General features: G+C 41.6%; 1 protein-coding gene across 2 annotated transcripts in view; it reads right to left on the bottom strand.

Moving 5' to 3' along the window:
* KCNN2 (potassium calcium-activated channel subfamily N member 2) overlaps positions 1-16816 on the bottom strand; it is a 150339-nt gene that overhangs the window by 11826 nt on the left and 121697 nt on the right. For both annotated transcript variants that reach the window (XM_080803338.1, XM_080803339.1), the window contains one exon: positions 12088-12198. In XM_080803338.1, coding sequence (XP_080659464.1) covers positions 12088-12198 — 111 coding nt within the window. The remainder of the gene's footprint in view (positions 1-12087; positions 12199-16816) is intronic.

The following is a 16816-nucleotide window of genomic DNA, read 5'->3' as shown; positions in this document are numbered from 1 at the left end:
AGGAGGAAACCGGAAAACTTGGTAAAAACAGATGGGACAGTGACACAGCGGTTGAACATAGGAATGTTTGCAGGAGAATGTTAACAACGGATTTTGCTTTGGGTTCCCATCCATGAACAGCAAATGCCAAATTCCTCCAGTTCTTAAATCTTTACAAAGGCGATGCACTGCTTGCCCTCGAGGTATTTTAAATGATTTTTTGTTGTTGTTGTTCTCTTTGGGATGACGGGGGAATAGCTGACGGGAGTAGGGAACCTCAATTTCTGTGATCACTGGGGTGGGCTGACACCCACCAAAGTCTGCGGCAGGATTTGTGTGCACGAGACGCTCATTGTGGTTGACAGGCTGAGAATGAAAATGATTCCTCATCTGAAAATGAAACTCTATAGAGCTGCTCTGAAAAACTGTGAGACAGATGCATTAATGCTGAAACATTCCCCTTTCTAACTCCCAAATAGGTTTTGGAACACAAGAATAAAACTCCGAAGGCATCCCATTTAATTGGTACTTTTCAAGATGGCAGCCACAAGATGAACATCCAGGAGTAGAACCATGCACCCTCTGCCTAGTGATCGCATGTGTCTGGGATAAGTAGGTTTTTCCGGCCCCTTAGGGCTGAAAGGGAAGGGGGACGGTGAGAAGACTGGTTATTAAGTACCTCAGTGTTCCACAGGTTTGAGCAATGGGGAATTGTTACCGGCCAGTGCTAGCCCACTGGAGAAGGGAAGAAGGTCTAAGCATTCGGGATGGTTTAGATGAAAGGGAAGGTGATTTACAGCACAAGTTTCTTTTGTTAATGAAGTCAAGAACCCTGACATACAGTCATCTCCCATTGTAACCCTAGCATTCCCTCCTGCCCTTTGGAGGCATTTACAGACTCTCAGAGGGCAGGGGTCTTGGCACCCATCTTTGTGTCTCTCTAGTACAAATATCTGATAGCGTAGTATATACTTGGCATCATAAAAGTTTCTAATCATGAACCACAGATACATACTTACCAACCAAAGGACCCTTTGGATAAGAAGGGTATAGAGGTTCGAGAAGAGACCTGAGATCTAACCATGTCTTCCCTAATTTCCATTTACTAATTCAACACATTTATTAAGTATCTATCCCATGTTAGAAACCATGATAGTAGCTATGGGGGATCATCAATGTGGCCCCATCAGTAGCTGGCATAACTCTAGTGCCAATTTATGGGCCAACACCACTGTGAAATAGAACTTCTTTCCTGTACATCAAAAGATAAGGACAGAAAAAAAAGGAAAACATGAACATTGGCTCTGCCTGACTCAGGCTCAATTCCAGTTAAAATCTTTAATCAGAAACATGTTGCCAGGCATATTAATAATCAGGTATTTTGAGAAAACAGAGGACCTAAAAGCAATAATACTATTGAAGGTAATAGTACTTACCCAGATGCCTTAAAACCACCTTCACAGGTAGAAAGGATAGGAAATGTGGTTTTGGTTTTTGTTTTTGTTTCTGCAGTGTTCAGTAATTCATTAGTTAAGGATAACACCCAGCGCTCATCACAGCATGTGCCCTCCTACCCTCCTACATACCATCGCCCTGTTACTCCCCTCCCCCCACCCTCCTCCCCTTTGAAACCCCCAGATTGTTTCTCAGGGTCCCCAGTCTCTCAAGGTTCAGAATATGAAATGTTCTATTGCTGACTTACGGTAATAATTAAAAAAAAATTAAAGCCACAGGTAGCAAGGTGAATAATATTTCGAAGTGTAACAATATGTACTAAAACCACCAAAGCCCTTAAAGCTGATAGACTTTGAGCTGAAACTCTGCTTTGCTCAAACCTAGATAGAGACATGTTGTTAGAGCACTGTCTTAAAGGGTGCTTTGTTTCTAGTTCTCCTTTGCTTGGGACTATTATGATTCTTAAGAAATCTCCTTTTTTATGTCCTTTTTCGTCTTGCCCCTCCCTTCAGAGACTTAATTCAGGGCAATGCTTCCCCCTCTTCGTGAATTTAAGAGGAAGGAGCATAACCTTTGCCAGAAGAAGCAAGATCGAGATCCCTGCCTCTCAGTGTCCTAACTATGGTAAAATGTTGCCTTGTATGCTGTGGGCGATGCCTCTGGGATGCCCGGGACAAACACAGACGAGACTTCTAAGCCTGAACACCACACCACGTACTGCCCAGTTCCCCTTGGGAGCAGGTATGTGGGGATGGTTGAATGCTGGGGCTTTGGAGCAGGGTAAGGCCAAGTGATCCATTCATCCCATGTTTTCACCCCCTGGGCTGATGTCACGAAGCCCAAAGTGAAATCTCCATGGATTGAATCCTCCAGAATTTCTGTTCACTTGCTAAGAGGCACGTAGGAAACCAAATTACATAACTGCATAATGGTGTTCTTATTATGGATCTTATTGAGAATTCTTAACAGGATTGGAAACACCCACAGTGGACATTAATATGTATAATTATCTTCTGTGGTACATCTAGTTACTTTTAAAAAACTACGTCTGGGCTCCCAGAATTGCTTGTTTTCAAGTTTCCTTCCAAAATGGAAGTATGCAGAGGGCCAAACCCCAGGATCTCTTCTTGGTTCAGACGTGAATGAAGAGCAGTAACATTTCCAGAAAGAGAGAGTGTGGTAAACCTGCTGCCTCTGTCAGGTGATAAACAACAAATCTAAAAAAATGGCACTTCCTGTCTTCCTAAGCCCCGGGACGAGTTATCGCTATTAGGCTTTCATTTTGAAGTCATAGATTATTCTGCGCCCATGGACCTCCTCCGCCATGTTGGAATTACAGAGTGGCGTGTAAATTTTTAGAATTACGTGGGACGATCTCCCCCGATATACACTGAGCCATGGATGGTGTGTTCCACTTTGAAACATAGTATTTTACGTGGCTAAGGTTGTGTAACAGAGAAACAGTTTCTACACGCAGTTGTTCCTCTGGAAACTTGGGCACGGAAAATAATTGTTCAGGGAGATTGTTCAATGCAGTTAAGAGACACAATGGGAGGCTTGGAAAGTTACATTTCTTCCCGGAAGGAATAATCAATTGTTTGACATTCAGACTGATGCTTTTTTTTTTTTTTTAAAGATTTTTTATTTATTCATTTGACAGACCGAGATCACAAGTAGGCAGAGAAGCAGGCAGAGAGAGGAGGAAGCGGGCTCCCTGCTGAGCAGAGAGCCCCCTGTGGGGCTCGATCCCAGGACCCTGGGATCATGACCTGAGCCGAAGGCAGAGGCTTTAACCCACTGAGCCACCAAGGCGCCCAGACTGATGCTTTTTTGATAAGCCTATTCCAATTTCAGAATGTCTGTAATCATTCTTGGTGACCATCAGGAAAAAAGATTTCTTCTGTGCAGTGTTTTTGGGGGATAGCTGCAGCTTTCTCTAGCCATAAATGGCACCCTTGAACTTGGATCTTGAACCTTCCTCTTGGCTCTGCATGGCTGTTAGGTCCTTGTTTACTCTTGGTTATGTCCCAGAAGTCATTCCTGATCTTTCAGATATTTGAACTCTTTTTTTAAATTGTAGTTGACATACCGTGTTCTGTTAGTTGGGTGTGGACAATGTGGTGACTCGACGGTTGTGTTACCAAATGCTCGGCATTCGTGCCCTTACCGTCTTCGTGTCACTGTGCAAAGGTGTCACAAGGATATTGTCTGTGTTCCCGATGCTGTACTTGACTTACTCATTTTGTAACTGGAAGTTTGTACCTCTTAATCCCCTTCAACTACCTTGCCCATCTCCAAACCCTACTCTCCTCTGGCAACTCTCAGTCGGTTCTGGGTATTTAAAAGCCTCGTTTTGTTTTGTTTTTTGTTTGTTTGTTTTGGGGTCTGTGTCTCTTTTTAACTCTGTTTTTTCATTTGTTTCTTAACTTCCACCTATGAAGGAAATCATACGGTACCTTGTGTTTGTCTGACTCATTTCACTTAGCATGATACTCTCTAGCTCCATCTGTGTTATTGCAAACTGCAACCATTTCAGTCTTTGTTATAGCTAAGTAATGTTACACTGTGTATGTATGTTTCATATCTTCTGTATCCATTCATATGTTGATTGAAACTTACATGGCTTCCATAGTTTAGCTATTTTAAAAAATGCAATAAATATAGGGGTACATATGTCTTTTCTTTTTTTTTTTAATTTATTTTCAGCGTAACAGTATTCATTGTTTTTTCACCACACCCAGTGCTCCATGCAATCTGTGCCCTCCCTAATACCCACCACCTGGTTCCCCCAATCTCCCACACCCCCCCCCCGCCCCTTCAAAACCCTCAGGTTGTTTTTCAGAGCACATATGTCTTTTCTAATTAGTGTTTTCATTTTCAATACTCAGACGTGAAAGAACTGGATTGTATAGCTTATTGTTTTACTTATTTTTTTTTTTTAGGCACCCCTGTGTCATTTTCCATAGTGGCTGTACCAGTTTGCATTCCCACCAACAGTCCATGAGTGTTCCCTTACTTTTACATCTTCTTCAACACTTGTTATATCTTGTCTTTTTGATACTAGCCATATGGATTTCATATTTCCTGATGGTGAGTGACGCTGAGCATCTTTTCATGTGCCTGTTGGCCATCTGTGTGTCTTCTGTGGAGAATTTCTGTTCAGGCCCTCTAACCAGTTTTTAATTGGATTATTTGGATTTTTTGGTATTGAGTTATATTAGTTCCTTATATATTTTGAATTATTAACCCCCTATTAGTGCATCACTTGTAAATATCTTCTCCCACTCAGTAACAGATGACCTTTTTATTTTATTGGTGGATGATCCTTTTAATGTATTGTTGAATGTGGTTTTCTCATATTTTGCTGAGGATTTTGATACCAATGTTCATCAGAAATATTGGTCTGTAGTCTTCTATTTTTTTGTAGTGTCTTCATTTGGTTTTGGAATCAGGGTGGTGCTGACCTCCCAGAATGAATCTGGGAGCATTCCTTCCTCTTCTTTTTGGAATAGTATGAGAAGGGTAAGTGTTAACTCTTCTTTTAATGTTTGGTAGAGTTCACCCATGAAGCCGCTATTTGCTCTTAGACATTTGTTGGGAGTTTATATTATTATGGGTTCAGTATTATTACTAGTAGTTGATGTGTTCACGGTTCCTACTTTCTGATTCAGTCTTGGAAGACTGTAGGTTTCTAGGAATTTATCCATTTCTTCTATGTGGTCCAATTTGTTGGTGTATATTTTTTTGCAGTAGTCTCTCATAATCCTTTGTATTTTTGGCATGTCAGTTGTTACTTCTCCTCTTTCATTTCTGATTTATATATCTGAGTCCTTTTCTTTTTTTGCTTGAGGACTCTGGTTAAGGATTTATCAATTTCCCTTATCTTTTCAGTGAACCAGCTCTTAGTGTCATTGGTCCTTTCCACTGCTTTTTCGTCTCTGATTTTTAGTATCTCTTTCCCTCTACTAACTTTGGGCATTATTTGTTTTTGTTTTGTTTTAGTTTCTTTAAATGTAAGGTTAGATTATTTGGGATTTTTCTTACTTCTTGAGGTAGGCCTGCCCTGCTATAAATTTCCCTCTAAAAACTGCTTCCAGTGCATCTTGAAGATTCTGGACAGTTGTGTTTTCATTTTCATTTGTCTATAGGTCTTTTTTTTTTTTTTAATTTCTTCTTAGATTTCTTTCTAGACCCATTGGTTATTTGGTAGCATGTTGTATAGCCTCTGTGGTTTGTTTTTTCCAGTATTTTCTTGTAATTGTTTCCTCGTTTCAGAGCATTATGTTTGGAAATGATACTTGATATGAGTTCAATCTTCTTAAACTTATTGAGACTTGTTCTTTGGCCTTATATGTGATCTTTCCTGGAGTGTGTCCCAAGTGCACATGAAAATAACGAGTATTCTGCTGTTTGGGGATGGAATATGCTTTATATATCTGTTAGGTCTACCTGGTCTAATGTGTGTTCAAAGCCACTCTTTCCTGGTTGATTCTGTCTGGATAATCTATCCATTGTTGCAAGTGGGGGTATTAAAGTCCCCTACCATTATTGTGTTACTGTCAACTTCTCCCTTATGTCTATTAATATTTGCTTATGTATTTAGGTCTTCACATACTGGATATATAGATATCCAGAATTATATCCTTTTGTTGGACTATTCCCCTTACCAGTATGTAATTCCCTTCTTTGTCTCTTGGTTTAAAGTCTATTCTGTCAGATGCTAAGTATTGCTACCCCAGATTTTTAGCCTTTCATTTGCATGGAATGCCTTTTTCCATCCCTGCACTTTCAGTCTGTATGTGTCTCTATGTCGAAAGCAAGTCTCTTGTAGGGACCATATAGCTGGGTCCTATTTTTCTATCCATTCAGTCATCCTGTGTCTTTTGGTTGGGTCACTTAGTCCATTTACACTTAAATTGTCAACAGGCGTGTACGTATTGCCATTTTGATGCTTCCCTATTGCTTCTGGAGTTCTGTTCTTCTTTTCTTGCTCTCTTCTGATTTGATAGCTTTTCATCGCTTTATGTGAGGATTCTTTTTATTTTGTGTGCACCTACTGCAGGTCTTTGACTTGTGGTTACAATTAGGTGCATATATAATTCCAGTGTGTATAACAGTTTATAGTACGTTGATGGTCGCTTAAGTTCAAAAGCATACTAAAAGCACTGCCTTTCTAGGGGCACCTGGATGGCTCAGTCTGTTAAGCATCCGACTCCTGATTTCAGCTCAGGTCAGGATCTCAGGTTTGTGAGATTGAGCACTGCCTCAGGCTCTGTGCTGGGTATAGAACCTGCTTGAGATTCTCTTTCTCCTCCTCTATCTCCAAATAAATAAATAAATAAATAAAAGCATTATATTTCTACTCTGTCACTCGTATTTTATATGTATAACATATTTTATATATTTTTATTTTGCGTATCCCTTAACTAATTTCTGTAGATGTAATGGACTTTACTACTTTTGTCTGTGACCCTTCATACTAGCTTTGTAAGTGACTCATCTACTACCGTTACTATATATTTGCTTTTACCAGTGAACTTTTTCCTTTCAAGATTTTCTTCTAGTTAAGACCTTTCTTTCTGAGCTAAAGAAGTCCAATTAACGTTTCTTATAAGGACAGTTTAGTGGTAATGAACTCCTTGATGTCTCTTTCAATTCTGAATGATGAACTATCGGGGTAGAATATTGTTGGTATAGGTTTTTTTCCTTTCAGCAGTTTGAATATCTCACGCCCCTCCCTTCTTGCCTGCAAACTCTGCTGAAAACTCAGCTAATAGCTTTATGGGGTTTCGCTTGTACCTAACTAGTTGCTTTTTTCTTGCTACTTACTTACTTACATAATTTATTGAGAGAGCCAGCATGAGTGGGAGTTGGGGAGAGCAGGGGGAGAGTGAGAATCTTTTTTGTTTGTTTGTTGTAAGATTTTATTTATTTGTCAGAGAGCGAGCGAGCACAGGCAGGCAGAGTAGCAGGCAGAGGGAGAAGCAGGCTCCCTGCCGGGCAAAGAGCCCCATGTGGGACTCGATCCCAGGACGCTGGGATCATGACCCCAAGCTGAAGGCAGCGGTTTAACCAACTGAGCCACCCAGGTGTCTCAAGAGAGGGAGAATCTTAAGGAGGCTCTACACTGACCTTGGAGGCCAACATGGGGCTCTATCTCACAACCCTGTTATTATGACCTGAGCTGATCTCCAGTGTTAGACACATAACCAACTGAGCCACCCAGGTGCCCCTCTCTTGCTACTTTTAAGATTCTCTTTTCATCTGCATTTTTTGCCATTTTAATATGTGTCATGGTATTGGCCTCTTTCGGTTCCTCTTGTTTGGGTCTCTCTGTACTTCTTGGACCTGTATATTTGTTTCTTTCTCCCGGGTTAGAGAAGTTTTCAGTTCTTCTTTCTTTGGTAAGTATTCTGCCCCCATTCTCTCTGTTGCTTCTGGGACCCCTATAATATGAGTTACCCTGTTGTTCATCTGTTTAGTGCACTCTTTGATCTGTTGTTGATTCCCTCTAGTGTGTTTTTCTCTTGTTACTGTCTTCTTCAGTTCTGATTGGTTCTTTATATTTTCGGTCTCTGTTAAAGTTCTGAGTTCATCCTAATTTAGATCCATTACTTTGAACTCTTTATTGGGTAGATTACTTGTCCCCATTTTGTTGGTTCAGCCGTCTTTCTTAGGTTTTGCCTTTTTTTATTCTTGAACATATTCCTCTGCCTCCTCATTTTGTTTGACTCTTTTTGCTTGTTACAATGTATTAGATAGATTAGCTGTGTCTCTTGGTGTTGGAAGTACTATTGGTCTTAGGTAGAAAGTGTCCTGTGGGGTCCAGTAGCACAGTCCACTCTGGTCACCAGAACCAGGTCCTAGAGAGGTCCCCTGTGGGCAGCATGTGTCCTCATGTTGTGCCTGGGCTTTGACCGCTCTAGGCCCACGAGTAGGTGGGGCTGGCCCCTCCCGGGGGGCAGTAGTTGCTTCAGGGGGATGCTCACTAGGTGCAGTTGGATGACCAGAGCCAGCAAGGTAGGTGGAGAGGACCAAAATTGTTTCCTGCAAAGTGCTGCCAGCCAGGCTGAAGGAGGGCAAGAAAATGGTGTCCACCAGCACTTCCAGTCCTGGAGAAAGCTCCTACCAATATGAATTCAGAACATATGGAGACTCATCTCTGTGGTATGGGTCCTCAGTAACATGGGATGCCCAATGTGGGGTTTGATGGCCTTACTCCTTAGGTAGGGTCTCTGTGCCTGTGATGTCCCTCCATCCTGTGGGTTGCCATGCAGGGGACTGGGTTCTCAACCGCATCTTTGCCCCTTCTCCATGTGGCTTTTTCTTCAGTCTTTACCTGCAGAAGATCTGTTCTGCTAGTCTTTATGGAATTTTCACAGTCGGTTGCATTATCTGTAGTGGTAGCCTCAGTGTGTCCAGGGGAAGAGGTCAGTTCAGGATCCTATTATTCTGTCATCTTCCAGTATTTTAGAATTTTTATTTAAAAAGGTACAATTATAAATGGGCCCATTTAGAAATTCCATAAATAACGAAATGGAATCAAGTGTCAAGTAAATGATACTCATTAAGTTGAAGAGGACTATAAAAGGGCTATTATTTTCATATATTGTATTGACTCTAATAATGAAGTGGGTAGCCTAACTGAGAAATTTATGTTTGATTCTAATGCCATTTTAACATTTGTAACTGTACTTAGTGACATTTTGCCCATAAAAATTCAAGCTGTCGACAGGCCTGCTGGAATGCCTTTCTTGGGCCTATAAGAGACCTCTGTCCCAAGTAATATGGGAAAGCAACTCAACTTTTAAGAAGTAGTAATGAGATAACAGAATTAATAAAGCACGGTGGAGAATGTGAATTTTGAAATAAGTATAGTACTGCTTACCAAAAAATCTTTCTAGGAAGACTCCTAGAGATAGTGGTACATTATGAGTCCAACTAAAGTCTGTAAGACCTTGTAACAGAGATGCTGTAAGATCAGAACACATGGTCCATTTTGGGGAAATGAGACCCATTCATAAAAACCAAAGGAAGTTCTCGAGATCCACAGTCTTCCAAAGGGGGACTGGGCTTTGAGGGGGCTCATGAGCAAAAGAAGCAAGAACACAAGTGCATTTTTCTGCCAAGCAGAGAAAAACAAAGAAACAGACCTTTCATCTGACTTGCTGATGGCACAGTAGTGTAAAAGCTTAAAGCACCCTGTGTCCTGGGCTATGCTATTTCGCTTCTACATCCTCAGCAGGTAACACAGAACCTCAACTATAATAGGTACACAGGGTACTTTTGTTAAATACATGTTATTCCCAGGAAGATTGTAATAAGTTGAGTAGCCACAAAGAATATCTGCTATGAGGATTGTCCCAGTCTCCAAATCCCCGGGGAATAACCCAGTAAAGCAGCAGTTCTCACCATGGGCAATGTTGTCCCCTGAGGGGACATGTGGCAGTGTCTACAGGCATTATTGGTTGTCACGAGTCTACGAAGGATGCTACTCAACAATCAACAAGGCCCCAGGACAGCTGCAGAGCAGAGAGCTATCCAGTCCCAAAGATCAACCATGCTGAGGCTGAGTGACTCCAAGCTAAACCAATTAAATGATCGAACCAACCTGGAATGTCTCCCACATGATCCTGGAGACCTGTCCAAATAGCACGGATCTCTCCATCAAAGGTATTTTACTGTGGCTTTTAACATCCGTCAGCTCAGTAAGTAGGATACGGAACAGCTGGAGCCCCAAGTCAATCTAAAGCAATTATATGTTTCCTTCTCAAGTTAGAACTAAGTACTTGCTTATGAAACCCGGGGAGCTTGACCTCAACATGCTAACTTGGTTTCTCTCATTTGGGATCCTGTCACACCTTTTGTTCTTGTTGCTAAAAAGATTTACATGCAGGTGTATGGGATATTAAGGTATTTTAATGTAATTTTCTACCCCCATGTGGCATTAAGGTAATTCTTGGGAAATTCATAATGTAGCATCTTCACAAGAAAATTCTCTGGATTATACAAGGGGGTCTGTGGAAGAGTCCTTTTGATACTGCACAACTTTGGACTCTTACATATGAACCGTACAGTGTGGAACTCTTCCAAACAAGTCCATTAGGAGATCCATAAAACACCTGCTCCAAGTTTGGATCATATGTGGGCTCATAGTCCCATAGTCATTTCCTGGTGTATTTTTGAAAGTGACAAGAATCCTAACCCTCCATTCAGCTCTGCCCTTAGGTCTCTCCTTGTGCTTTTCTGTAACATTCATGAACGTTCACGTGTTTCGAGACTGAGAGACAACTAGAGGGTAGAAGACCTCGAAAGGGCACACCCAGGCCAATAGGATCGCGGCTGCAATCGAGCAGCTTAGATCCTCAAGAATACATGCGGGCCTTCCAAATGCAATGAAGTCTCACGATAACGTATGACTTAGAGAAGGACAAGGCAATTGGAATCCATGTTTCCCTTTTGTAAACACTACCCACGTGTGTAAATGTGTGCGTCAGGGTGAGGGGTCTATTAGGAGGTATTTACCTAATGAGCTGAGGTAACCATTTTGCAGACAAAATCTAAATGAGTGAAATCTGATCTAAATCTGATTATCTAAAATCTAAATCTAAAATCTAAAATGAGTAAATCTAAAGCTAAAATGAGTAAAAATGAGTTAAAAAAGTAAAAAAGAAATCTAAATCTAAAATGAGTAGAAACACTGAAAACTGCAACTCAGCTTGAACTCTCCATGGACTCCTTTGTGGGTAAAGTCGCCAAATGACAACGTATTTTTGTCACTTCGATGACAGCCTGATTAGATTCTGCTTCGGGTGATGCAGCAAGATGACGCTGCTGTAAAATAATATTGAGTTATCTGAACTTTCATTGTGATTTCTCCAGTACCTATGCAGAGAGGCTAAAAATAGAGTGGGAGTGGGTAAGAATCTTTTCCCTCCTTGATACGATGACTTTGAGCGAGTTACCGAGCCTCTCTGTGTCTTGGCTTCCACATTTGTAAAACGAGCCTAACACTACCACTTTCCCCGTAACCCAGTTTACAGTGGTGACACGCTTGCAGCCAAGCCTCACCCAGAGAGAGTGCTCTGTAAACACCATCGTTACTGTTTTCTACTGTATTTTCCCATGGGGATGCTGTACTCCATCTCCTGGACAGCCTGTAAATCAGAGAAAGGGCCTATCTCTGGTACTACCTGGGGGTCCTAAAAGTTACTGGCTGGTTCTCCCTGTCGTCACAACCCCAGTCTTTAGAACAGCGACCGGCTCACAGAAGCTCAGTAGGACAGTGTTGAATCACTTCCCCATAAAGTTTCTCGATGACAGTGACAGTGTGTTCCTTCCTATTCAATCAAATATTGGTCCCTTCTTGTATCCTGCAAACTTAAATGTTAAGTGCACCTATTTATTTAGACTGATGTGGTCTGTTTTGATCCTTGAATAAATACCAAGGTCGTCCAATTGTTTCCTCCTTGACCTAAAGTCAGAATGAATCCATTCTCAACATGCAGGGGAAAAAAAATGAAAGTGATTCCAAGAAGGCCTTAATGCTAAAGCACGTCATGTCAGCTTCAGATGTCAAGATAGAGGTCGTATTGCCCAATGTGGAGAGCCACACGGTAATGTCCCTTGGAAGACACAAGGGTGATGACTCACTCGTTTGGTCAGCTGAGTATCCATCATGAAGTTGTGCACGTGTTTTTCTGCTTTGGTAAGTTCTAGCTTTCTTGCCACCACAGCGACCACCAGGGCTGTGCAACCAGCACCCTGAAAACCAGAAGAGAAGAGAACCCCAATAAGTCAGTACATTTGGTCTCAGCCACATGGGAAAAAAACATGTTGTTCACCAAGTACGTAAGTGTCTGGAGATAAGAAACTGTAGCAGGGGCGCCTGGGTGGCTCAGTGGGTTTTAACCACTGCCTCTGCCTTCGGCTCAGGTCATGATTCCCAGGGTCCTGGGATCGAGCCCCACCTCGGGCTCTCTGCTCAGCAGCGAGCCTGCTTCCTCCTCTCTCTCTCTCTGCCTGCCTCTCTGCCTACTTGTGATCTCTGTCAAATAAATTAAAAAAGAAAGAAAGAAAGAAAGAAAGAAAGAAAGAAAGAAAGAAACTGTAGCATTCGGTGACCTCAACACATAGCACCAAACATGCCTGGCCGAGCTTGAGGAGCAGGCCTATAGGTGGGGCTTTAAAAACTTAGTTCATGTATTATAAGAGCTCAAGCATGATATTTGACTCAAACAGACTTTAATCATAAGAAATAAATGGTAAAGGAGCAACTTGTGGAAATTTCAGAGATTTCTTAAGAAACAGAGCATATCAGTTATATACCTGGGAGTATAATAGGAACAGATAACAGCTAAGTAAATGAGCATAAATGCATGGAGTAGAAATAACCATCATTCCATTAAAAATAACACTGCACAATCTTTTCTCAAGCTAAGACTGGAGGGAGGTCTTCAAGTCAGTGGACCGTGACGTATGAGGAATGGAAAGAGATGCATCATCTCCACATACACAGAACTCCAAGGTCACGGGAAGATCTCAGCTTGACAACAGAACTATCTAGCGTTGGAGGTAAGGGATACCTGTCCTATTTCAGACATTTACCAGTACTAAGAAAGGCGTGGGCTCCCTTTTTTCCCGAAAAAGATCAGCAGTGGTCTTTTTAAAATTACAGGCCACTGTGCTGATCTCTTAGGAAGAGACACGAGACACTGATGGTATCCCAGGGATTAGAGTCCTTCTTCTCCACAATCCCATGCATGAGGAGTTGGGTCTTCTTGGTTTAAGGCCAGTGATTTCATATGGGGCCAGGGAGGCAGGGCTGGGATACCTCGGCTGTTAGTTTTCGGGCAAGGTCATGGCTACTGCAGTTACCTCGTGGGAGCGGAGGGGGAAACTGAGGACCTACTAACAGGCCTGTGAAAGGGAGGTTGGGCCCTCCAGATGGAGTCCTATCCCTGAGAGGACCCCAGGACGGTAGGACTGGCCAAACTGTCTCACTAGACAGCAAAGAAGGCAGGGTTTAGGCAGGAATCCGCGGCAAAGGGGTGCCAACAGCACAACGTTACAATACTTGTGGATCTTTTAACAGGCTTGAATCTTTTTAACTAGTTTTTAATAGAATCTTTTTAAAAATATATTTTATTTATTTATTTGACAGACAGAGATCACACGTAGGCAGAGAGAGAGGAGGAAGCAGACTCCCTGCCGAGCAGAGAGCTCGATGCAGGGTTCGATCCCAGGACCCTGGGAACCCAGGTGCCCCTTAATAGGATCTTCTTTACTGGATAGTGCTCACTGGATAGTTATCCAAGAGAGTCCCAAAGTCCCACCAGGTGACCTGGTTTTCCTCACTACCAGTAGGTCTGAAAATCATGAACTAGAAAAGCAAATTCCACACCGTACGTACATGGTACACTTCACCTTCAGTATCTAATATTGAGGAATGGGAATTACTCCCAGCATATCCATGTCTATAATATTATATGGCTGCTTTAAAATTTTATTTCTGTAATACTTAAAGGCAACATAATATTCAAGCAAGTCAGATAATTCTACACAAAATATGCTCTGAATTTTACCGTTTAAAAAGGATCCGCATTTGGAAACAAATTTAAGGAGGTAGAAGACCCGTACTCTGAAAAATGTAAGACACTGATGAAAGAAACCGAAGAGGACATAAATCAGAGGAAAAATCAGACGTGCTCATGAATTGGAAGAATTAAGATATCCATACTACTCAAAGCAACCTACAGATTCAGGGCTCCCTATCAAAATTTCAATGGTATTTTTCACAGACCTAGAACAAATGAGCTCCGAATTTGTATATAACCACAAAAAAAAATGCCCCGATAGCCAAAGCAGTACTGAAAGAGAAGAACAAAGCTAGAGGTGTCATGCTCCCCAATCACAAACCACACTACAATCAAAACAGTATGGTACTGGCACAGAAACGGACTCACAGATCAATGGAACAGGATGAAGAGCCCAGAAGTAAACCCAGGCTTCAATGGTCAATTTACAACAAAGATGACAAGAATAAAAAATGGGCCATTTTCTTAAACCATCCATAAAAATAAAATGAAAATGAATTAGAGACCTAAATTTGAGACCTGAAACCATAAAACTCTTAGAAAAAAAAAAAAATTGGCAGTAAACTCTTAGCCCCCTGAGCATCACATTTTGGATTTCTTTCCTCAGGCAAGGACAACAGTGGGACAACGTCAAACGTCAAACTAAAAAGGTTGCACAATGCAGAATATTGTCAACAAAGCAAAAAACAACTTACCTCCTGCATGAGGAAGATATTTGTAAATGGCAGATTCAGTAAGGTCCCATAAGGGGTTAATATGAAGAGCACCTACAACTCAACACCCAGAAAAACCAAAAACCTGATTAAAAATGGACAAAGAACCCAAATAGATGTTTCTTGTAAAAAGACATACAGCCGGCCAACAGATACATGAAAAGATGCTCAACATCAAGGAAATGCAAATCAAATCCACAATGAGATACCACCTCACACCTGTCAGAATGGCAGATACCACAAAGACAAGAAGTAACAAGTGTTGGCTAGAATGGGGAGGAAAAGCACCCCTCATGCACTGCTGGTGGGAATGTAAGTTGGTGCAGCCACTGAGGAAAAAGAGTATGACAGTTCTTCAAAAAATGGAAAATGGAGCTACCCTACAATCCAGGAATCCCACTTCTGAGGATTTACCTGATTGGAATATTACTCAGCCATAAAGAATGTGATCTTGCCATTGGAAACAACATGGATGGAACTAGAAGTTTCTATGCTAAGTGAAATAAGTCAAAGGCAAATACTGTATGATTTCACTTATATGTAGAATTTTTAAGAAACAAATAAACACACCAGAAACAGACAAATATAGAAAACAAACTTCCAGTTATAAAATAAAAAGATCCTAGGGCTATGGAATACATTCTAAGGGATATAGTAAATAATAATGTGAGGACTTTTTATGGTGACAGAGGGTAACTAGACTTCTGGTGATTATGTCTTAATACATAGAAATGTCGATTCACTGCAGCACACACTGAAACTAACATAGTATTATATATCACCTATACTCTCAATTTTAAAAAAAGAATGACTTTTTGAAAGCATACACATCTGTGCTATTCACTTTCAAACACTTGCCACAACATCTAAATAGTTTTGGTGTACTGGGAAGGGGCTAACCAAAAAGCAGTGGCCACTCAAGATGGTCATCCACACCTGCCCACTGTAGTTACTATTTGCTCGAGAAATACAGGATCACAGGTTGCACACTGCTCCCAGGTGCTCATCACTCAGTAACGAGATTCAAGAGCAGCAGTGGTTTCCGCATAAGCAGGGGATGTAAAAATCTGAGGGGCTTCCGTTGCTAGAGAGAGAGGAGCCGTGAGCAGCAGCTGGCACTCAAAGTTGAATATTGTTCTCCCCTGGCAGGTGGCCACCGCTGAGATCCTTCTGGAAAGAGATCAACATCCTAACAGGAGTGGAAAATCACTGGTATCAAGAGCCTTTGAAGGTCGATTTTTATTTGTGTTTATTCTTGCGCTCTTTGTTGTTGTTGTTGTTGTTGGTTGTGGTCCCCCACCCCGCTCAGTGTTCTCTAGCTCACCGCAAGTCTCGTGTACTAAAATGAGTACGTGCGGCAAAGTGCAAAAGCAGGAGAGTCTGACAGTTTAGGAGTTATTCAAACTATTACCTGTACCTGTCACTTCATCATCCTAACTGTACCCTTGAAATGGTACCTCAAGGGCCACTTAGAAACCTCCCTCTGTTCAAACACAGCCACTCCTTTAGTTTTGTTTTAATTAGGACAGCCATAAACTCCTACGTCCCCAGGTTCTTAATATTCATCAAAGGGCTCCATGTGGATAGAATTGGGTTTCAAAAAAGTAACTTTAAAAAAAAAATGTAGAGGTATGCAAAACAAAAGCTTCCCAGGTTCCAAGGAAATCCCCACCCACGTGAAGGGTTTTAAAGATTTAAGTAACGGCATGACGTTATCGTCCATTCCGTTCCATGAAGTGAAGACAGATGAAAGTAAACATGCTTCTACAACATTTCCTCCAAAGTGTGTCGTCATCGTGATGGATGTAGAAACAGTTGGGACGAACATATGTTACTCTCTGAAAGGAAGATCCCTGTATGCCTTTAACAAGATGAGTCATCTTCCTTTCACTGAAGTCAGAAAATATATCCTGGTTCCTGGTCTCCCCTTTCGTTTATGTTATGAAGGAAGAATGAAGCAGATCACTGGCCCGTCCCTGCAAGATCCTCGGGCTCCTCCCGACTACACGAGGAAAGCACGGGTATGTTTACGAAGCTGACAGACTCAAGGAAAATGTTGAGGTTCTCCTTAGC

This window comes from Martes martes, assembly GCF_963455335.1.
Source record: "Martes martes genome assembly, chromosome: 5".
NCBI classification, from domain to species: Eukaryota; Metazoa; Chordata; class Mammalia; order Carnivora; family Mustelidae; genus Martes; species Martes martes.
This window is presented reverse-complemented; position numbering and strand designations above follow the sequence as displayed.